Source organism: Periophthalmus magnuspinnatus, chromosome 5 (assembly GCF_009829125.3).
Source record: "Periophthalmus magnuspinnatus isolate fPerMag1 chromosome 5, fPerMag1.2.pri, whole genome shotgun sequence".
Taxonomy (NCBI): Eukaryota; Metazoa; Chordata; class Actinopteri; order Gobiiformes; family Gobiidae; genus Periophthalmus; species Periophthalmus magnuspinnatus.
Window position 1 is genome coordinate 26,531,307 of NC_047130.1, and position 21,323 is coordinate 26,552,629.

At 41.7% G+C, this 21,323-nt stretch overlaps 2 protein-coding genes across 3 annotated transcripts in view; one reads left to right on the plus strand and one right to left on the minus strand.

Annotated features, from left to right (window-relative positions):
• Positions 1 to 4,334: 4,334 nt before the first annotated feature.
• Positions 4,335 to 5,265, plus strand: LOC117371212 (leucine-rich repeat-containing protein 3-like). Its single transcript, XM_033966844.2, has one exon. It carries the CDS (start codon positions 4,349 to 4,351, stop codon positions 5,195 to 5,197), a length of 849 nt encoding a protein of 282 aa, XP_033822735.1. The 5' UTR covers positions 4,335 to 4,348; the 3' UTR covers positions 5,198 to 5,265.
• A 4,707-nt stretch (positions 5,266 to 9,972) lies between these two features.
• col2a1b (collagen, type II, alpha 1b) overlaps positions 9,973 to 21,323 on the minus strand; it is a 30,287-nt gene continuing 18,936 nt past the window's right edge. For both annotated transcript variants that reach the window (XM_055221842.1, XM_033966853.2), the window contains 29 exons: positions 21,128 to 21,181; positions 20,697 to 20,795; positions 20,552 to 20,605; positions 20,305 to 20,358; positions 20,032 to 20,085; positions 19,877 to 19,930; positions 19,749 to 19,793; positions 19,572 to 19,670; positions 18,516 to 18,623; positions 18,384 to 18,437; positions 18,238 to 18,291; positions 18,016 to 18,069; positions 17,877 to 17,930; positions 17,482 to 17,589; positions 17,302 to 17,355; positions 17,142 to 17,195; positions 16,675 to 16,836; positions 14,532 to 14,639; positions 13,672 to 13,779; positions 13,391 to 13,444; positions 13,176 to 13,283; positions 12,880 to 12,933; positions 12,612 to 12,719; positions 12,372 to 12,425; positions 12,182 to 12,289; positions 11,408 to 11,696; positions 11,089 to 11,276; positions 10,744 to 10,986; positions 9,973 to 10,523 (listed from right to left, as the gene is read on the minus strand). In XM_055221842.1, the coding sequence (XP_055077817.1) occupies positions 10,377 to 10,523; positions 10,744 to 10,986; positions 11,089 to 11,276; positions 11,408 to 11,696; positions 12,182 to 12,289; positions 12,372 to 12,425; positions 12,612 to 12,719; positions 12,880 to 12,933; positions 13,176 to 13,283; positions 13,391 to 13,444; positions 13,672 to 13,779; positions 14,532 to 14,639; positions 16,675 to 16,836; positions 17,142 to 17,195; positions 17,302 to 17,355; positions 17,482 to 17,589; positions 17,877 to 17,930; positions 18,016 to 18,069; positions 18,238 to 18,291; positions 18,384 to 18,437; positions 18,516 to 18,623; positions 19,572 to 19,670; positions 19,749 to 19,793; positions 19,877 to 19,930; positions 20,032 to 20,085; positions 20,305 to 20,358; positions 20,552 to 20,605; positions 20,697 to 20,795; positions 21,128 to 21,181 (2,784 nt within the window). In that variant the 3' untranslated portion in view covers positions 9,973 to 10,376. The remainder of the gene's footprint in view (positions 10,524 to 10,743; positions 10,987 to 11,088; positions 11,277 to 11,407; positions 11,697 to 12,181; positions 12,290 to 12,371; positions 12,426 to 12,611; positions 12,720 to 12,879; positions 12,934 to 13,175; positions 13,284 to 13,390; positions 13,445 to 13,671; positions 13,780 to 14,531; positions 14,640 to 16,674; positions 16,837 to 17,141; positions 17,196 to 17,301; positions 17,356 to 17,481; positions 17,590 to 17,876; positions 17,931 to 18,015; positions 18,070 to 18,237; positions 18,292 to 18,383; positions 18,438 to 18,515; positions 18,624 to 19,571; positions 19,671 to 19,748; positions 19,794 to 19,876; positions 19,931 to 20,031; positions 20,086 to 20,304; positions 20,359 to 20,551; positions 20,606 to 20,696; positions 20,796 to 21,127; positions 21,182 to 21,323) is intronic.

Here is a 21,323-nt window from a genome sequence, read left to right on the forward strand (position 1 = left end):
TATTTACTGTAGGTCATCTCTAACATGTCTACAGTTTATTTACTGTAGGTCATCTATAACATATCTACAGTCTGTTTAATGTAGGTCATCTCTAACATGTCTACAGTTTATTTACTGTAGGTCATCTATAACATATCTACAGTCTGTTTAATGTAGGTCATCTATAACATGTCTACAGTTTATTTACTGTAGGTCATCTCTAACATGTCTAGTTTATTTACTGTAGGTCATCTCTAACATGTCTACAGTTTATTTACTGTAGGTCATCTCTAACATGTCTACAGTTTATTTACTGTAGGTCATCTATAACATATCTACAGTCTGTTTAATGTAGGTCATCTCTAACATGTCTAGTTTATTTAATGTAGGTCATCTATAACATGTCTACAGTTTATTTACTGTAGGTCATCTCTAACATGTCTACAGTTTATTTAATGTAGGTCATCTCTAACATCTATTGTTTATTTACTGTAGGTCATCTATAACATGTCTACAGTTTATTTACTGTAGGTCATCTATAACATATCTACAGTTTATTTAATGTAGGTCATCTCTAACATGTCTACAGTTTATTTACTGTAGGTCATCTCTAACATGTCTACAGTTTATTTACTGTAGGTCATCTATAACATATCTACAGTCTGTTTAATGTAGGTCATCTCTAACATGTCTAGTTTATTTAATGTAGGTCATCTATAACATGTCTACAGTTTATTTACTGTAGGTCATCTCTAACATGTCTACAGTTTATTTAATGTAGGTCATCTCTAACATCTATTGTTTATTTACTGTAGGTCATCTATAACATGTCTACAGTTTATTTACTGTAGGTCATCTATAACATATCTACAGTTTATTTAATGTAGGTCATCTCTAACATGTCTACAGTTTATTTACTGTAGGTCATCTCTAACATGTCTACAACATTCACACACTTTAGGTCTGAAAAATGTCAGTGACAATTTCCGTCTTGTTTGGAAAGTCACACAGGCTGATGTAATATAATATAATATAATATAATATAATATAATATAATATAATATGATATGATATGATATGATATGATATGATATAATATAACTTATTTTTTCTGCTGAACACACACTTTACACCGACCTTCCTCTCAAACACAACGGGAGCCTCAGAGTCACAGAGACACATGATGTGACGTTTGAGACGACTGCACCACAATGGAATCTGATGGAACTGGAATCAACTGAACTTTAGACAAACAAAAGAACAAATACAAAAACAAATACTGTGACTTTACACGGGCGGCAGAAAATACTGTAACATGTACAAAGAGAGGAAGAGGAGAGAGAGGAGAAGGAGGGAGAGGAAGGGGAGAGAGGAAGAGGAGAGAGAGAGAGACTTTATGCGGGCTGCAGAGTATACTGTAACAAGCACAAAGAGAGGAAGAGAAGAGAGAGAGGAGAAGGAGGGAGAGGAAGGGGAGAGAGGAAGAGGAGAGAGGGAGAGACTTTATGCGGGCTGCAGAGTATACTGTAACAAGCACAAAGAGAGGAAGAGAAGAGAGAGAGGAGAGGAGGAGGGAGAGGAAGAGGAGAGAGAGGAGGAGGAGAGAGAGATGAGGAAGAGGAGGAGGAGGAGAGAGAGAGGAAGAGGAGAGAGAGGAGGAGAAACAGGGAGGAAGAGGGAGCAAGAGGTGGAGAGAGGAAAGGAGGACAAACAGGAGGAGAGAGAGAAGAGGAGAGAGGAGGACAAGCAGGAGGAGAGAGAGAGGGGAGGAGAGAGAGAGAGGAGGAGGAGAGATAGATAGGAGGAGAAAAAGACTAGGAGAGAGAGGGAGAGAGAAGGAGAGAGAGGAGGATGAGTGGAGTAGGAGGAGAGAGAGAAGGAGAGAGAGAGTGTTGTATATACAGTGGTTGTGCAGACGGGGCGGGGACATCAGCTCCTGTACAACTGTCTCTCATGATCCATCCGCGGGCAGCAAAGTGCGGACGCGCCGCTGGTCAGACCTCCACAGACACGAGCCTGGTCTCCTCCTCCTGTCCTCCTCCTGTCCTCCTCACCTCCTCCTCACACGCACCGCGGGTCTCCTCCTCCTCCTCCTCCTCCTCCTCCTCCTCGGTCAGACGCGCGCGTAAATGTGTGTTGTTGTTTTTTTCGGGACAAAAACATCTGTGTCGCTCTGAACATCTGAAGAGAACTTCTTAAATCTGCGCGTAAGTTTATGCCAAGTTTATGCTTTAGTCTGTCTCATTTATGTGTTTTATTTCCTTTGAATGAGGTTTGACAGTTCGATGTTAAATGGAAAGGACTAAACTAGACCTGCGTAAAAAGTTCTAGTGACCCAGTGACTTTACTGTGTTTTTAAGGTTTAACTCTCTGTTGTTCCCAGTGTCATCCTCAGTCTGATCTGTCAGGAGGATGTGTGTGTTTATTAGAAATAAACCACATTCTCACCTCAGTCCTGTTATTCACACCAGGTCAACAAATCAAAATGTCAGGACTTACTTTTTAGACTCTGTGGAATCTAGGCCACTGTAGTGTGCGTCAGAGAGTGTGTGTGAGTGAGTGTGTGAGCCTCTGAGGGTGTGTGTGTGTGTGAGCCTTTGTGTGTGTGAGCTCTCTGTGTGTGTGTGAGCCTTTGTGTGTGTGAGCTCTGTGTGTGTGTGTGAGCTCTGTGTGTGTGAGCTCTGTGTGTGTGTGTGAGCTCTGTGTGTGTGAGCTCTGTGTGTGTGTGTGAGCTCTGTGTGTGTGTGTGAGCTCTGTGTGTGTGTGTGAGCTCTGAGTGTGTGTGAGCTCTGAGTGTGTGTGTGAGCTCTGTGTGTGTGTGTGAGCTCTGTGTGTGTGAGCTCTGTGTGTGTGTGTGTGTGAGCTCTGAGTGTGTGTGTGAGCTCTCTCTCTGTGTGTGTGATCTCTGTGTTTGTGTGTGAGCTCTGTGTGTGTGTGTGTGTGTGTGTGTGTGAGCTCTGTGTGTGTGAGCTCTGTGTGTGTGAGCTCTCTGTGTGTGTGTGATCTCTGTGTGTGTGTGATCTCTGTGTGTGTGTGATCTCTCTGTGTGTGTGTGAGTCTCTGAGCAGCAGATCCATTGTGTATTTGAAAACAGAGCTGTTGATTAAACTCAGCTTTACTTCCGAGCACCAACACTGGTTTGTGGCTGTTACTCCTGCAGATTGTTCTCAAAATAACAGCTGCAAATCACAGTTGTTTTTTTTTTTTTTTTTTTTTTTTTTTTGCTTGTCCAAGAGATTAACTACCATCCACGGAGCACACTTCTAAATAATGTCATTACCGTGTTGCTCTAAGCCTTTTGTGTCCGACCATTCCTCCCATCTTCCATATTATAGACAGGACGACTCACGCATTATTTCTCCAGTTTTGCCACTTATCGACACGGCGGGACTGTGGCAGGATTGATGTTCTTGCTGGTAATAGTCCACACGAACAATAGCATAGGGATCGATCCTGAGCTGCATCCCCACAATGCCCCTGCTCCACGTCTCCCGCTGAGGATGATTGAGGGACTGTGGCACCATGGGAAAATAAGTAGTAGGATAAATGTGAGGAGCGTGTGTCAGCGGTGGTAAATGTGGTGCTGTCCTCCTCGTTGGACGGCAGTGACAGGAGAGACAAAGTAGATTAGAGGAGCGGGGCTGTGCTAATATTTTATCATGTGTTTGTGCAAAAAAATACAAGGAATTTGGGGAAAAAAAAGAAAATATTCCAGCTCATGAGACTGTAACACATTCACCTGCATCAATAGAACCTGTGTGGTTTTCATTTACGTGTTTAAAATGATTTGTTTTCTTAATTTCGTTACAAATCAGCATCACCAAACATTAAACCGCCTGCAGCAGAGATGATGATCTGATTTTTATTGCATGTGGTATTATTGTTTTACACTGTGTCTGTGCCAAATCAGATAAAGCCGCTTAAACTCATTTCATTGTCGATTTACCCACTGACCTTTTTTCTCCTTCGCTAACATCATAATCTTCTTCTGTCTGTGTTTATTTTGATTGCACGGGCAGGGACGGAAAGAGGAATATGCTCCACTGCAAGAAAAATTGGAAATAAATGTCAATTTTCCAGATGTGGTGAAGTGTTGAAAAGCAATTATGTTGTAACCTATGAAAATTTATGCATAAAACTCAATCTGATTATTATGAAAGGTGCAGTCAGTATCTTTGAATCAGGAAGGTTAGTTTGTCTTGTTTAATTTATACGACTATATGATGGAATTATAGAAGTGAAATGAATAATACACCATAAACAAACAGCGCTCTGACCTGTTTAACCTTTTTTTTCTCTGTACTTTTCAGGTTGTGCTGCTGTGGCTGTGTGTTCAGGCCCCGGTGCGGCTCAGGGCTATGGTGAGGCCATGTGCACGCGCTGGTGTGTGGAGAGACCCGCCAACATCAGCAAACTTAAAGGCAAAAGTCCAGCGGATTCCTGGTTGTTCCTGTTGTGCGTGTGTTTGTTTCTGTTGGGACCTGTTTGTTCCCAGTGTCCTGAAAGCTGCAACTGTGAATGGGACACAGCCACAGTGTCCTGCATGGACGCCGGACTCTATGAAATCCCAGTGGACATTCCCCCGGAAACAGTGTCCCTCCATTTGGAACGAAACTACATCCGGACTATCCCCGAGAGCACCTTCAGCGAGCTGGTGCACCTGCGGGACCTGTATCTCGGCCACAACCGCATCGACTCGCTCTCCACCGGGGCACTGCGTCACCTGGGGCCGGAGCTGCGCCTCTTGGACCTGTCCCACAACCAGCTGAGACAGGCCCGCAGGGAGGACTTCGGCTCCACCCGGGCCAAAACGCGTCTGTACCATAACCCCTGGCACTGTGACTGCACCCTGCAAGAGCTCATGGAGACCCTCAACCTGGAGCCGGAGACGGTCAACGGGATCATCTGTGAAAGCTCAGTGCGCGGGATGGGCGAGGGAAGCCGCTGGGACGACCCGAGCTCACTGGGCGAACACGCGGGACAGCCTATAGTGAAACTTTTAGATTCTGGAGTGAACTTCTGCAGCCTTCAGAGGAAAACGACGGACGTGGCCATGCTGGTGACTATGTTTGTGTGGTTCTTCATGGTTATTGTTTACGTCGTTTACTACGTGAGGCAGAACCAAGCCGAGGCCCGGAGACATATGGAATATCTCAAGAGTTTGCCCAGTCCACGGAAAACCCCCACGGAGACGGACACTCTGAGCACCGGGTTTTGAGTGGAATAAAACTGCTCGCACTGATCCCTTTGAAACAGCCTCCAAATGTGTGAATATAAATCCCATACAGTCCGTTTATTTATTTTGTTATTTATGATTTCACTTTAAACCACATGTGTCAAACTCAAGGCCCGGGGGCCAAATGCAGCCCGCCACGTCATTTTATGTGGCCGCGAGAAGGTAAATTAAGACTTGACTGTCATTTTAAAATAAGTCTGTGCTGCTTTAATGTTTGCACTGACAATAAACTAATGAGATTTTCCCAACAAGTGACACCGAGAAATATTTGAAAATAATCATCCCAAATTGTTCAGGAAGAGGAAAATTGTGGGCGTGGAAGGAAGTTTCAAGAAAGACGCTAAAGGTGAACACAAGTTTGTGCTTTAAGGAGAAAATCTGTATGTTTTTTGTGTTATGAGGCGGTCGGTCCAATCTACGTCGACATTTTGACACAAAACACGGAGCTAAGTGTGAAAAAGTTAGACTGCAAGAAAAACAACAAACTGTCCAATAATTAAAAGACTAAAAAAGTCTGTTTTTGAATCAGAGCTGAAGGTTCTGACCAGATACACACTTTTAAAAATGTGAGTTTATCAGGAAATACACAGTTACACGGACACGTAATATTTATAACTTGAGTAAATAATAAACACAGAAACATTATTTAACAAGTTTAAAAGTAGTTACATTTATTTTACATGACATTTGTTTACATTTAGTGACATTTATCCTGCTGCACAGTCACATCTGGCCCTTCATGGCGGCCATTTTACTGATGTGGCCCTCGGTGAAAATGAGTTTGACGCCTCTACTTTAAACCTAAGACATATTATTTGAACGTTGCTTGACAGATAGTTGTTTGTTTTTCCCCCACTCTTCCCAAAATAAAAGCGCACCAAGATAGAGGACGAAAGGATCAAATATTAATGTCCAAAAAGTAAAATCAGAACAACCCCGTGTAACCTCACAGTGCCCTCTATGGTCCTTTTTATCTCATCACTTTACGTCAGATCCTTGTCATCTCTTACTGGGCTCTAATTAAACCTCTTTGACTCGTTCTAAACGGAAACCACTAATCAGGTGAATTGTGTTCATCAAGACAAAGCCTCCGCCCTCGTCCAATTAGGTGACTTTTTCTCGCTTTTGTGTGGTGAATTGTGGTATTCTTTTGTTGTCGATTTGGGATCATTTATTATATTTCCACAAAAGCAGCGTGATTCAGTAAAGAGCGGCTTCAGATTTAGTCTCAGCAAAACATCAGAGAGTAGAGAAGTGTCTGGATCAGAGACAGAATCCTCAGTGGAAATGGAAAAAACATAAAGCTAAATACTGAAATATGACTGGGTTTGTACTTCTGTAATATTCAAAGGGTCAGATTAATCATTTCTTTTAAATATTTGTCATTTTCAAGTTTGGAGAATTGGCTTTTTTAGTTGTGATGCAAACACCAAGAGAAACAATCAGAAAACCACCACAAATCACTGTCAGCCAGGGCCGGTTCAGACTATAAGCAGAATGAGCAGCTGCTGAGGGCCCCAAAGCCAGCAGGGGGCCCCCAAGAGCTCATACATTTATACTGAAAATAATATATGAAGTTTTATTGTGCATAGGGTGTATACACCAGCTTAAATGTCCCTCTCAATTACATTTGTTTTATATCTGTAGTTGTAAAATATCTGCTGCTGCTGCGTTTGTTTTTGAGTCGGGCAGAGGTGAGGGCAGCTCTGTGTTTAGGACCCGACATAATGTAAATGTGAGAAACACTGTCGACAACTGGAACACATTAAAATCCACCAGAAATGAAGAAAAAATGTCTAGAATTTAAAAAAAATCTTCACTTCCTCTCATAAATGTTTGTGTTCTCTTCTTGTGTCTGTGGTAGTTGTGACATTCTGGATGTTTTCAGTCTGACGTTGTTCAGATAAACACAAAAACAACTGGTCAAAGTGATGAGAGCAGAGTCAGAATGTGTCAAATGTGAATCAACAACAGCTGAGGCAGGAGGGGGCCCCAGAGACACATTCAGCTTAGGGCCCCCTGAAAGCTGGAACCGGCCCTGCTGTCAACTGCGTTTTCTTAGATTTTTCTTGCACTGATTCTGAAACTGTTTGTCTAGTGCTATTTTATTTAAACACTTCTTTCAGACTGTAAAAATGCAGCATCTCTCCTCTTTTTTTAATAAATTTTAGCAGACAGTCGTAGCTCAGGATGTCACAATCTACAATTAAACCTGCAATTATTGAAAAGAAACGTGACGATTTAACGATGACATCCTTCATTTTCTTTCTTTCTCGGAGTCTACAGCATTCACCTTCCTTAAATACATTACCAGCTTCATGAAAATCAAACTTTCTGGATGATAAAACACTTGTAATACCACAGCACTTTATTTTAAAGAGTCGAAACTGAACTGAAATGACTTTTACTGATAAAACGTCCACTGTTACAGATAATAACAACGGTGTAAATGTTTTTTATAGATTATCCTGAGACCAGAATACAGTCGTAGATGTTAATTAGCTGCGTAGAATAATAGTTGTGAAGGTTGTCGTCCATTTCAGCTAAACAGAGGCTGATTGGATTAACGAGTGTGTGTGTTATTTCACTTCGTTTCACTGTGATGGTGTTTGTTGTGGCTGGACCTGTGGAGCAAAGGGGAAGCTCTGCCGTGTGATTAATGTAACGCCATTGTGCATCATTATAAATAGTAACACTAAAAGGCTTTCCTCATTCGGGAAACCGCGAGTAATTTTCACAATGACAGCGGCGCACATAAACCTGCCATGTTCAGTAATCAACAGACGATGAATGATTACGCTCCAATCGACTCAATAATGGAATTAACCCCACAGTTCATTCATAAACACATTCACAGGACAACTCAGGTACCTCAAATGCATCTTGGGACGACAGTTTGACTTATTGTACATAACAGGCTTAGTAGATCTTATTTTTGCAATCAGAAATGGGCTGAAAGTGCTGGGAAATGGTTTTTTATTAAGGTTTAGAATGAGAACAGCTGTGCAGCCTTTGGATAGTTTTCTTATTTTACATGATTTACAAAAAAAAATAACATAATATCATGACTTACGAGTTTATCTTTTGATACATACATTATATATACATTATACTGCACAGCTCTAAGACACAGAACATGTTTTTTTTTGTTGTGTTTAGTGCTGTTTCTTTAAAAAAATAAGATAAATTGTGATGTACAGTCTGTATCGTGTCCATTATTCACTGTAGATGTTCTCCAGGTTCTACAGTTTTGTTTCAACGTCTGAGATAAGAAACAAAAGGTGAATAGCTTCTGTAGTGAATGAAATGGGTTTAAATGGGTTAGTGCCTTTGTGCTGCGTCCTACAAACGGGATAAACACAAGTAAAACCCGTTGTAACTGATCTGAAATGTTGAGCTGAGGTGAAACCCTGAAAACGTGGTGTCTCTGTTCTGTCACGTGCTCTCTGTGGTTTATCCAAGTCTGAAAAGAAGTGTCCCTACAGTTCTGTGCTGATTGTCTCACATGTTTCCAGGTTTTCTCTTGATAATTACCTCGTGGCCTCACAGCCTGGGACCAGACTGGGTCTCTGTATTTTCTACGCCTCATTCATTCGTTGTGAATCTCTGAATGTTTTTCTGTAAATATTGTGTCTTTAATGTTGTGTGTTTTTGTCTCATTGATTTACTGTTTGTTAAAAAATAAAGACCACAAATTATTTTCTGTTATGTTCTCAGGAAAGTTTCTAGTTTTATTGCCGTCGTATTTTGTACAAATCCAGGGAAAAGGGAAAAGCAGGACTGAAAATAATGAAAATTCATCCAACTGTCAGTTTCATCTCAGATCTGTCATTTATTTACACAGAAAGTACATGTATTTTGTCCACTAAAAATGTACAATATAGTTTTTTCTCATCCCCAGATCAAAGTAAAACTGCAGGGACATTGATGTAAAATGTAAAAATAGCAGGTGTGAAGGGAACAAAAAAAAAGAAAAAGTTTGACGACTTCAGAGGGAATAAAAGTGAAAAGACAGAAGCATTTTCCAGGTCACTTTAATAAAAATACAACAAGCTTCAGTTTGTTACTCAGTTTTGTCTTTTATTTCCAATTTACAATAATTAAACGTAACAAAAACAAGTCAATATAATTTTAATAATATAATTAATAAGCTATTAGGCTATTATTATCAATAATAATACTATTATTAATAATAAAACGTACACACCCTCACATGAGCCTCTGTACTGAGCTGGACGCCGTGACGCTCACAGTGTTTATGTGACATCAGTGATGGAGGAGGGGGCAGAGGGGGCTGTGCTTTACCAAAAATATACCAATTTAAATGTTTAAATGGGATGTAAACATGTTTGGGGTTTAAATTTTGAGGTAGGCAGGTGACCTTTAAATCATCAACAAACCGATTAACATTTGGTTCCAAATAATTGATTCTATTTTAGACACAATCTGTGTGAACAAGGAAATAGAGTCAAGTAATAACATTTGGTAGGCAGTAAGAAATTATATATGTATACACGCATATACATATATATGTAATGTATATACATATATACAAATCACTACAAAAGGGGAATTTGTCAAAAATACAAACTGTTTTACAACAATAGCACCATTGATTTTATTATAATACACAATGAATTTTATTGAACATTTGACAGAAAGTTTCTATAATCTACATTTTGGATTTAAATGAGACAGAATGATGGTTGAAAAGGAGAGGACGTATGAGAACAGGTGGTTCATATAGTTACTAAATGTGTGAGTATTACATGAGCCGTCACCCTGGACTCTAACCTTTACAATAAATAAATAACAGTATATTATTTTTCCGGTTTCCGTTTGTGTTCCCATATGACACTCGTTCTTCTCATATTCCCTCCTTCTTTCATGCATTCGTGTTTATCCTGGAGAAGCATGGGGAGCGCTGGGGTCCATGTGTTCGCTGAGTTTACGGAAGCAAAGACGTGTGAATCACAGATGACAGTTGCTGGTGCCATTCAGTGCAGATTTCCTACGGAGTTCAACATGAGAACGCACTTTTATTTAGAAAAAAGTCCCATTAAAAAGTGTCTTGGTTTTAGTTTTCTCTTCTTCCCTCCTTTAAGCATGCTCCTTTTCACCTTTTATTCCCACTTTTGTTCTATTGCTCCTTTTTTTTTTTTTACAAGAAGCAAACTGGGCCAACGTTAACTCCGAACTCCTGGTCCTGTCCACCGATGTCCATAGGGGCAATGTCCACAAGAGGCAGTCGGGACGTCTTCTGTGATCTGTATTCAAACACTGTCTTGCCCCACTGTCCTGTGTGTTTCTGTGAAAAGAGGCACATCGCCGTGTCAAACCACTCAGCTCTTTGTGAATAATTCATGCACACAATTGACAAAAACTTTTCAGACCAAGAACAACCAACTAACTCCACCCTGGTTTGATCTGTGTCAAGTTCCAGTTTGAAACAAGTCAGTGTTTAGCTTCTCAAACTGAACAGCACATCTTGATGAACACTAAGCCTTAAGCTAAAGCACGTGTCTTACCGTGCATCCGTCCTCCATCACAGTGTAAGTGAAGCGGCTGTTTCCCTCAGCTCTGATCTCCACGTCGTTGGAGCCCTGCAGCAGCACTGCCTTCTTCAAGTTGCCCGTGGAGGCGTCCATGTAAGCGACGCTGTTCTTGCAGTGGTACGTGAGGTTCTGTGAAGCCTCAGTGGACAACAGTCTCAAGAAAGTCATCTGAATAGCAGCAGTGTTGGGTGCCAGGTTGTCGTCACCATAGCTGAACTGCATATTATCAGAGGGGAACAGGGAAAAACAAAGTTACTAACTCTCTGACAACAGTGTAGGAATACACCAGGCAATAAATTCAAACATGGCACAACTTACGTGGAAGCCTCCGTTCATTGTCTCTCCAAACCAGATGTGTTTGCGCTCCTTGCTCTTACTGGACCACCAGTTTTTACGAGGAATATTAGAAGGTTTAGGCTGCAAACAGGACTCTCCAGTCTCCATGTTGCAGAAGACCCTGATGGCGTCAACAGTGCAGCCCTGATTAGGATCAATCCAGTACTCGCCTGCAGAGCGAACAAAGAGAGAAAATCATTTTACATCTTTTTATGGTTTGGTGTTTGTAGTAAACACAAAATGAATCTCTGTCAAATCTCCACCATCTCCAGTTTGAGCAGTTCCTGGAGGTGCCACTCACCGCTCTTCCAGTCAGGATGGCAGAGTTTCAGGTCTCTACATGTGCGTGCAGGGTTCTTTTTGGATCCTTCTGGGCTGCGGATGTTCTCGATCTGGTTGTTGAGAGACTTGAGCGTGGCGTCGACCTCTGCGTCGTGCTGACGGAGGTTTCCAGAGGCCTGGTCGGCTCTCATGTATCTGAGAGGATCTGGACCCTTGTCAGTCTGGCCCAGACCAGCAAAGGCCGACATGTCAATGCCAGGACCTGGAGGCCCGGGAGGACCAGGGGGGCCGGGGTTTCCAGGAGGCCCCTGGAAAGATACAAGTGGAGTTATGCTGAAATCAGCAGAAATCAGACGTTCTGTTTTAGAACGAAGTGACAGTGAGTTTTCCACTTGAATCATCATTTTGATTTGACACTCCTGACTGGTGCATTACTCCTCCTCCTCTGACTGAAGCTGTTCCCTCATCCACATAAAATATGGGTGTGAGATGCTGGCGTCTGATTTTCAGTCTGTTCAGTCATTTTCAGTCATGTCACTTTCCTGTCTCAGACATTCTAATAATGCAACTGGTCTATTTTAAACCTTTAACAACTTTAAAAATCTATTTGTTGATTTTCAAGGAATCTTTACTCACACAGTTGTTCTGTTGTAAAATAATAATAATAATAATAATCGTGTACATCATTGAGTTAGATAATGATAAACTAAGCTCTTTTCATTTAGTCATTATATGAAAAAAACACATCAATCGCAGGCAAAGATCAAGGGTGAGTATAATTTAAAATATTTACAGCAGGACCGGTGTCTCCACTGCGTCCTCGTGGTCCAGGGGGTCCAATCGGTCCTGGGAGTCCATTTGCACCATCTTTTCCAGCAGGACCCACAGGTCCAGGTGGTCCCTGTACGGATAAAATATATTAAACCCCAAATATTGTGCAAAGATTCGACTTATACGATCAGTGTGTGGAGCCTGTGACGTACTCTCTGTCCGGACGGTCCAGAAGGTCCAGTGGCGCCCTGGTCTCCAGATTGACCCTAAAATGAAATAAAGCTGTTAATGACAGGAAGGAAAGGCCTGGTAACTGCTTTATGTCCCTGGTTAACCCTGAATGTTGATGGTTGATGTGTATTTCATGTTGGTTTGTGGAAATGTTCCACATGAGACAGTGCACATATGGAGCTGCACTGTGAATTATAATGAATCAACATTTGAATCCTTACTGGAGGCCCGGGCAGACCCTGCAGACCAGTGAAGCCTCTGTGTCCCTTCTGTCCTCTCTCTCCACCCTCTCCAGCTTCACCCTTGTCACCGCGAGGTCCTTGAGGTCCCTGCATATATAAACACATTAGCATAATCAGAAAAACATCCTTGTTCTGTGCTCATCTGTGGTTCTGTTTCAGAATAGATATCAATTTGCACCAAATCTGTTGCGTTTGACCATCTCACACATTTGTGTTTCTGCACTTGAGTGAGATTAAAGATACGTACAGGCATTCCTCTGGCTCCAGCGGGCCCAGCAGGTCCAGAAGGTCCTTGAGCACCCTAAGGACACACCAAAGTGAGATTAATCAGAACAAAAACACAACGCACAAGTAACAAGATGTCTGCTATCTGCAGCTGAATTCAACAAAACCAATTAAAAGGTGTAAATCACTGCAATTAGCACTTTATTTGGTCAAAATAAAACACTGAGGCAGATCCTTCTAACTGCTACTTCTTTTACACGATTGAGCCGATGTGAATGAACAGTGCGTGTTTGTGGTGCAGATAAAGGCCGTACTTACAGCCTCTCCTCTGTCTCCCTGTTTGCCAGTGGGACCAACAGGACCAGGAGCCCCAGGAGCACCTGGAGCACCAGGAGCACCAGCAGGGCCAGTGTTACCACGGTCACCCTACAATGCATTAGATTTATTACATTTTAGATTACAAAAAATATATTAAATCAACTTAATTCAAGCATCAAATTGTTTTAACTGAATCAAAATGGTTCAATTCTTACTTTCACTCCAGCAGAACCATCTCTACCAGGAGGCCCATCTGATCCTGGATTACCCTGTGAGATAACACATTGATAATTATTATTAACAGCTCCTCTTTCCCCTGAAAACAGATGTCCTCCTGAATACTAATCAGCTGCGTAATGAAGTCTGTTCATCTAACGCACAGAGAGGTGCAGACAGTGGAACATATGCATGACAAAAACAGCACTACAGCCGCATTAGCATTTACACACACATTTATGGAGAATGTGTAAATATAAACCCACATGTTGTTACTGACCTCTCTACCAGGCTCTCCAGCAGGTCCGGTGAGTCCAGGGGGTCCAACAGGTCCAGGGGGTCCACGGTCCCCAGCACCACCAGTGGCTCCTTGTTTCCCAGGCTCTCCCTACGAACAGATGGAACAAAACAGTCAACACTACGAGACTGGATAAGTATGAAAAGGGGCTTAATCAGACCCTTGAAATGTTTTAAATTGTTGTTGTAGGTGAAACAAAGATTTTTATCTGAATCAGACATTGTTTTGAGTCTGAAATACTGAGTGTTTTTTAAGGCTGTGGCCCCATTGTCATAAAAATGAGATGTTAAAAGTCCATTAACTATCAAAATATTGTGTTCAGTTAAAGACATGAGGAAAGTATCTGAGCTTTAAACGAGCCTGATCACAGCCATGGGGTGATTTTCATTCATTGAACTGTCTCGCTCTCATAAACACACTCTCTTTCATAAACTAGTGAATTCTCCGGAAATCTGATGAGATTGAGCTTTGACAAACTGGTACGGACGGTATTTAATACTTTGAAAACTTTATTTAACTGATGCAGGGAAAAACTGTTTGAGACAGATGCCAATTTTGGCATCAGAACTGCCTTTTCCATCTCATGTGCCCTGATAAATAATGAATGTGAGGACATGCCCACTGAGAATCTCAAGAGGAGGACATGAGTCATTCACACTCAAATAGCCCCGAGCAGCAGAGCATCTCTGCCTCTTGGTATTTCAAATTAAAAATTAAGAAGATATATTTTGCTTTGGATTAGTTTGACAGTTTAATTGTGCAACTTTTGATACCACAACAAAACGTATACAATATTAATCCGTGTATTGTCTATATTGTATAATGTAGGAGCAGAGACTCACAGAAGGTCCAGGCAGACCAGGGAATCCTCTCTCTCCACGCTGTCCAGGCAGACCCACAATGCCCCTCTGCCCAGCCAATCCTGCAGGACCCGAGGGACCGGCCGGCCCCTAGAAAAGGAAAACAAAAATACATTTAATGCACTGGATACACCAATAATGTTGTGCATAGAGCTCTTTCATTTGAAGTGCAGTGATCAGTAAAACACAAATTCATTACGTAACAGTCCCTAAAATACCAACACCTGTAAACATAAATTAAGGAGCACACATCTACTTAAAGTTAAGGTATATTTTACTGTCTCTGTTATATTTGACCCATCTTTTAATGCCACTGGAGCCACACGGGACCCAGCTCTAGATCTTGAGGATTTTACATTTACATTTTACGTGTTTTGGTTTGATGCTTGAAGCTGGAGGAAACACCCAGACTGTCAAACCCAGAACCTTCTCTCTGTGAGGCTTTAGCGCTCGCCTCAGCCAAAACTACACTGTGGAGTAAAATATTCTCTCTTTGTTCTCAGTTTTCATTGCAGGACCATTTGGAGTTTTGTTACTTTCACGCCCCTTTGGCAGATTGTTTGATTTATGCCTCGTGTCAGTTGTTTCACCAGAGATTTATACATTTAAGACACATCCGCAGCAGAATAATCCCACACATGTCCCTGACCTGAACCAGGATGGACTCAAACTGTGAACTATGATGAGATGATTGTTCATATTTGTATCCAGTGGCGGGACATTGTGTCAGTGTAATGTGTTTCTAATGAATGTGTCAGTGTGCGTTTGTGTGCGTTTGTGTGTACAGTGGACTGTCCTGTGTCACGGCTCTGTTCTATCCAGCTCTGCAGTTGTGGTTTGTGATGGATACTGATGGAGACTGTGGCCCATAATTGCTGAAAGTGGCTCTTAGGCCTGACAGACCAACAGAACAGTCAATGCACCAATGACAAAACAAACACATTTAATGGTTTTATCGCTGGACAGAACACGCCTTTGTTCACTCCCCACTGAGGCAATGCCGGGCCTGCACCAGAGTGCCTCAGATTAGATTTTTAAATCACAACTTTGTGTTAGAGCTACTGCATTGCTGAGTAAATTCAATTTGAGGGGAGGCGATGTTGCTCTAGCACAAGAGGAAGCCCAACAGCCAAGTCAATTGTGTTTTTGTACGAACAATGACAAATAAAGCACTTCTCTTTAGGGGCAAACACTGAACACTTAGATGTTTTGGGTTTTTTTACAACAAAGGAAAGATTTGAAGATGTATCATTTGGAAGTGTGAACATTTCTAAAATCTGAAATTTTAGAAAAAAAGAATAAAAGCTCAACAAATATCTTAAACATAATATTGGGGTTGTTATTTTCTTCTGACCTGAGCATAGTCAATGTGAAAACACGACAGAAGCGTTCAGAGGACATAAAAGCAGATGTCCCGTGTTGGTGCGTTTTTTCTAAACATGTGGGTATGTTCATCCCGTGTTACTGTCGTGTTGGTGCTATGTTGATGGCGTGTTTTATTTTCTAAACCTGCAGGTGTGTTCATCCTGTGTTGATGTCGTGTTGGTGCAGATTTTCACGCACAGTTTTTAAAAAGCGTCTTAAATTAAAACTCAAAAAACCTCCATGTACCATCTTTTTGTATAAATATTTCATGCTATGGCTTATATATGTACAAAATGTATTTTCTTTTCAAATTTAACGGGTGCGGCTTATATTCAGATGCGCTCAAAAGTCAACATTTATGATATTCTATAATACATAATGTGCATAATCTGGGACTAGAGAGACTCACAGAAGGTCCAGGCAGATCAGAGAATCCTCTCTCTCCACGCTGTCCAGGCAGACCCACAATGCCCCTCTGCCCAGCCCATCTTTTCACATTGACTACGCTCAGGTCAGAAGAATATGTCAACAACAATCCCAATATTATGTTTAAATATTTGTCTCCAAACTTATCCAAGATATTTGTTGTGCTTTTATTCTTTTTTCTAAGATATAATCTTCTGCCTGAGCTTTAAGAAGAGTGTACTATGTTTTTTAAGATTGAACTGCTTAACTAACCAGATAAAAGTCAAAATACTACAGTTTGTGTCCGACTTTTGCTAGAGTTCTTTTTCAAAACCATCGTGTAAAGAGTACATACTGGAGGCCCGTCTTCTCCTGCGTCTCCTTTCTCTCCAGGAGGACCAGCCGCACCACGGAGTCCAGCATCACCCTGTCGACCGGGAGGACCCCCGTCTCCTCTCACTCCCTTAGGTCCGTCTTTACCGGGAGGACCGGCGGGACCGGCGGGGCCAGGGTTACCCTACAGGAAACCAGAAAAAGCAGAGTAAGTAAAAGCCTAGACTGGAGATTGGAAGCCTTGCTCAGTCTGTATATTCTATAATGTTCAGCGAGGATTAGGGGAAAGGTGTGATTTTATTTCAGTCCAGCCTCACAGTGTCAAACATTCACAGTTAAAAGTGTGGCTCAACGGTAAGGACCACATCAACTAATGCAATAATTATCTGTGCGGCTCCCCGTCTCTTCCTGCACCTGCTCTTTTGATCATCAAACATCACTACATCTGCGCCGCTCGTCTCAAAAGTGCGACCTGTGAGTGGATCTTACATTGGGGCCAGGGGGTCCGACACGTCCAGCAGCTCCAGGGAAACCGGTGGCTCCCTGGAATACAAGGAAAAACGTTTGTTTTGTTCCAAGATTGTTTATGAACCAATGATTTTTTGGCTTTGTAAAATAACCATAAAATAACAAAACATTTAAAACTTACAGGAGGCCCTTGAGCACCACGAGCGCCTTTAGGTCCAGTAACGCCAGTGGGACCCTGGAAGAGAATAAATATGTATTTTGCTTCTCATTGTTATATGTATATGTAATGTAATATATAAAAACAGGATTATATCGAGAATTATGTAGAGAAACTTTAAAAGTCCTTTTGTGTTATACTTACAGCAGGACCAGGGGCTCCAGAAGGTCCTTGGGGTCCAGGGGCCCCAGCGTCACCCTTTTGTCCCGACTCTCCTTGTTCTCCTTTTATTCCAGGCTGACCATCAGCCCCCTGGAGGAATCAAATGGAATATATTAAACAAATGGTTGAAACTGGATTATCAAAGGTGTTTCTGCTGTAAACAGTAAAGTTTTAAAGTAAAACAGAGTCAGTCTGTGATTGTGTTTCATAACTTATATTATTATTATTATTTAAATTAATAATGAGTGAGTTTGTGACCTTAGTGTTTTGTTTACTTTGCTGTTTTAATGTATGAGCTGGTGTTAAAAGTGAACAGTTTTCTCTTTTTATTTACAAAGAAGGACAAATGCTTATGTGTTTTTTAAACTGTCACTTACAGGAGTTCCAGCAAATCCAGCCGGTCCCGGGGGTCCAGTCTCACCTCTGTCGCCCTAAAGAAGATAAATAACAAGTAACGCTTGAGCTCACAACATGTTTAATGATAGAATTAAGTGAGGGGACAATAATAATCCACACCGGAGCGCCGCGGGCACCAGGAGCTCCAGAAGGACCAGCAGGTCCAGATTCACCCTGAAACACACAGACCATTTACACAAAGTTCACACTTGGCCGACTGTATCTCAGTTACAAACGCAGTAATGAGGTTTTATACATACAATCAACCATGCTATTTAAATTTATATGAACTTACATTAAAGATACATACTTTTATGTTCATAAACACCTGTAAAAACTCACCTTTTCACCATTGGGACCACCAGGGCCAGGAGGACCAATGGGTCCAGTGAGACCCTAAAATAGATTAGATTGTTTGGTAAAACAAGAGGCCCATATGAAAACAATAAAACACAAACTAAACTCATTTTGTGTAATGTCTGACTTACTCTCGCACCGTCTTTACCCGCAGCACCCTCAGGTCCTTTCTCTCCCACATCACCCTACGGAGAACAAACCCGTCAGCTCGACACACAGATAGAGCCCGACTTAAGAAACACAGAGTGATATTCATGACTCACTCTGTCTCCTTTGGGCCCTGGGATGCCAGCTCCTCCTCTCTCTCCAGGCATGCCCTGCAGGCCGGGGGGCCCCTGAGCTCCTGCTGCTCCTGCAGGTCCAATAGCTCCCTATTTATAGAGAACAAATACATGAGGCGCCATTTACATAACAGTGGGATACAGTATTTCTGTTTTGTTAGAAATGTTTAACTGGTTCACAAACTCCAAACAAAGTCTGCAACAACACTGTTATAAATGTGTTTAATTATTTAATTTGAAGAGTTCATTGTCTGGAAATGTGTGATTTCATAGAAGCATCTAGATTGTGTGGGTTATAAATTCATCCCATAAATATTAGCTCTATAGTATTGCATTTTTATTGAGAGTAAATATTTGCAGTGTCAATGTGTGTATCACATTTGTACTTATCTCATGTAAACTATGTGTTTGTGCTTTTGTTGTTTAAAACCTTTTACAGTATTTTATTTACGTCTTCTAATCAAAAGCACAAACCAAGTGCTCTGACATCTCTACTCCTAAACATTTTTCAGCTTTTATCAAAAGAACTCCCAGTTCAGCCTCCCAAACTGCAGATTTATCTCCTCCATCACTTCCACCTCATGTCAGATCTCTAATCCCTCCCACTATACGGCCGCTCGTCTGACCTGAAGGGAGAAAACCTATGAGTGAGGATTAAAGTCTCTGCAGATAACGAGGCCAAAATGGGAATAGATGCGACTCTGAGGTTCTTCTCTGCCCATAGTGTGGAAGAAAATTACTCCAAAGGTAAAATTTGTTCATCCCTGATAAGAAGCTCATAGTTTGGCTGAAAACATGAAACTGAAAACTCACTGACCTCAGGGTTTCACACTGAGCCGCAGCAAATCTCCAGTCCAAGTTTTACTCTCATCACATAAACTTAATGTGGCTGCTACATTAATCTAAACATCAGAACACGCTTCATACCAGATGTTTATCCTGCGACTTCAACGTGGAACTGGCATAAATGATTTGGTTTATAAAAAGTAACATATTGTGATAATCCAAAAAGAACTGGACACTTGTTTTGGGACGTACTTTTGGTCCGTCGGTTCCAGGCGTCCCGGGCAGACCTCTGGGCCCCTGCAGACCCTGAGGCCCAGCTGCACCTCTCTCACCGGGGAATCCTCGCTCTCCCTGCACAGCGGCACAGAGGACATAAGGACATGTTCAACAGCTCTTAAATGATTATAATTATAATAATGAGGAACTTACTCTGGGGCCAGTGGCACCAGCCGCTCCAGCCTCTCCAGGAACACCCTGAAATAATCATATAGACATTTTTAAAAATGTAAAACTGTGAGGTCCAAAGTGTAAGGTCAAAAAACAAAAATGGTACAAACCTGGTCTCCGGGTTTGCCGCCCTCACCAGGTGGGCCAGGAGGTCCAGGAAGACCCTGTGGAAACAAACATTTTAATATTAAAATATAAGTATCAGTGTGTGTCTTGAAATGAATTTTGTTTATTTGCAGGATTTTTCTGTTGCATCTGAACTCACCTGGAAGCCTGGAGGCCCGGGCTGTCCCTGTTCTCCTCTTTCTCCAGCGGGGCCCTGCAGAAATAGTCAAACTTTAAAACCCTTTGTACAAAAAACAAACATTCCTTCATTGACATGTCAATGAGCAGGTTAAAGGTAAACGGCATTAGAAATTATTGATATATAATATTCTGTCATTAGGCACATTTGTCTTTTATCCAGACAGATTTTCAGAACAGAAGGTGGGAAATGAAAAGGAAGAACAGGGCACAAAGTGGAGTGGGAGATACATACAGCCGGGCCTGGGGGTCCAGCAGCGCCCGTCTCTCCGTCTTTGCCAGGTAGACCCTGGAGACACAAACGTGACGTTATGAACTTGATAAACACTTTATCACAATCAAAAAGCTTTTTGTCATGTTATTCATATGAGCGCTCACTGCTGTCCTCAGGAATAATTACACCAAAACTTAATGGACTAATGTAGATTATTGACAACGCTGGCACTTCATCAATGAAATCAACTAGAGTTAAATGAGCTCACTCTCAGACCAGGGGCTCCAGCCAGACCTTTGTCTCCAGACTTCCCAGGCTCACCCTAAAGAACATTAAAATATAATTAAACATTACAGACCATTCAATCATGTCTTTATTTTCTAACTAAATGTTAAATCATGGTGTTTACTCACAGTTGCTCCTTTGGGTCCAGGGAATCCCATGACGCCAGGCTGTCCACGAGCTCCCTGTGGACCTGGAGGTCCAGGACGACCGTCTTCACCTGCAGCTCCCTGGTGAACGAAGGATGGAACGTTTTCAATCAGAAACATCTTCAGGTATAAGAAACCTTTTGTATGTGTTTCCAGTGAGATGAAGTGAAGTAATAGTCACATAAAACACAAATGTGTCGTGGTGAATCATGGGGATGACTTATCGTTAACATGTTTTTGACACAACATACAAAAGCATCACGTGTGTTTTATTTAAACGAGTCTTGACTTGTGGCTGTGATTATTTTAAATTCAAATAAGACTGAATGATAAAACAGAAGACACATATTCTGAATCTGATCCATGTGACAGTTTATTAAATGTATTCAGTAAAAAGTCACAGTGACACTTACCGAGGGCCCCACTTTGCCCTGAGGACCAGCGTCTCCGGGACGTCCAGTTAAACCCTGTATGAAACAAACGTGTGAACATCTTTATGCAGCGAGAGGATGCATGAATGTGAAAGCATATGGCGACGTGGCGAATCAAAATCACACCTCTGATTTGCCGTATGTGCAACAAATATATTTTTAACAAGTGACAGAGCAA

What these genes read in the sequence shown, in the direction of transcription:
- LOC117371212 (XM_033966844.2), top strand. Translation starts at nt 4,349, where the DNA reads ATGTGCACGCGCTGGTGTGTGGAGAGACCCGCCAACATCAGCAAACTT.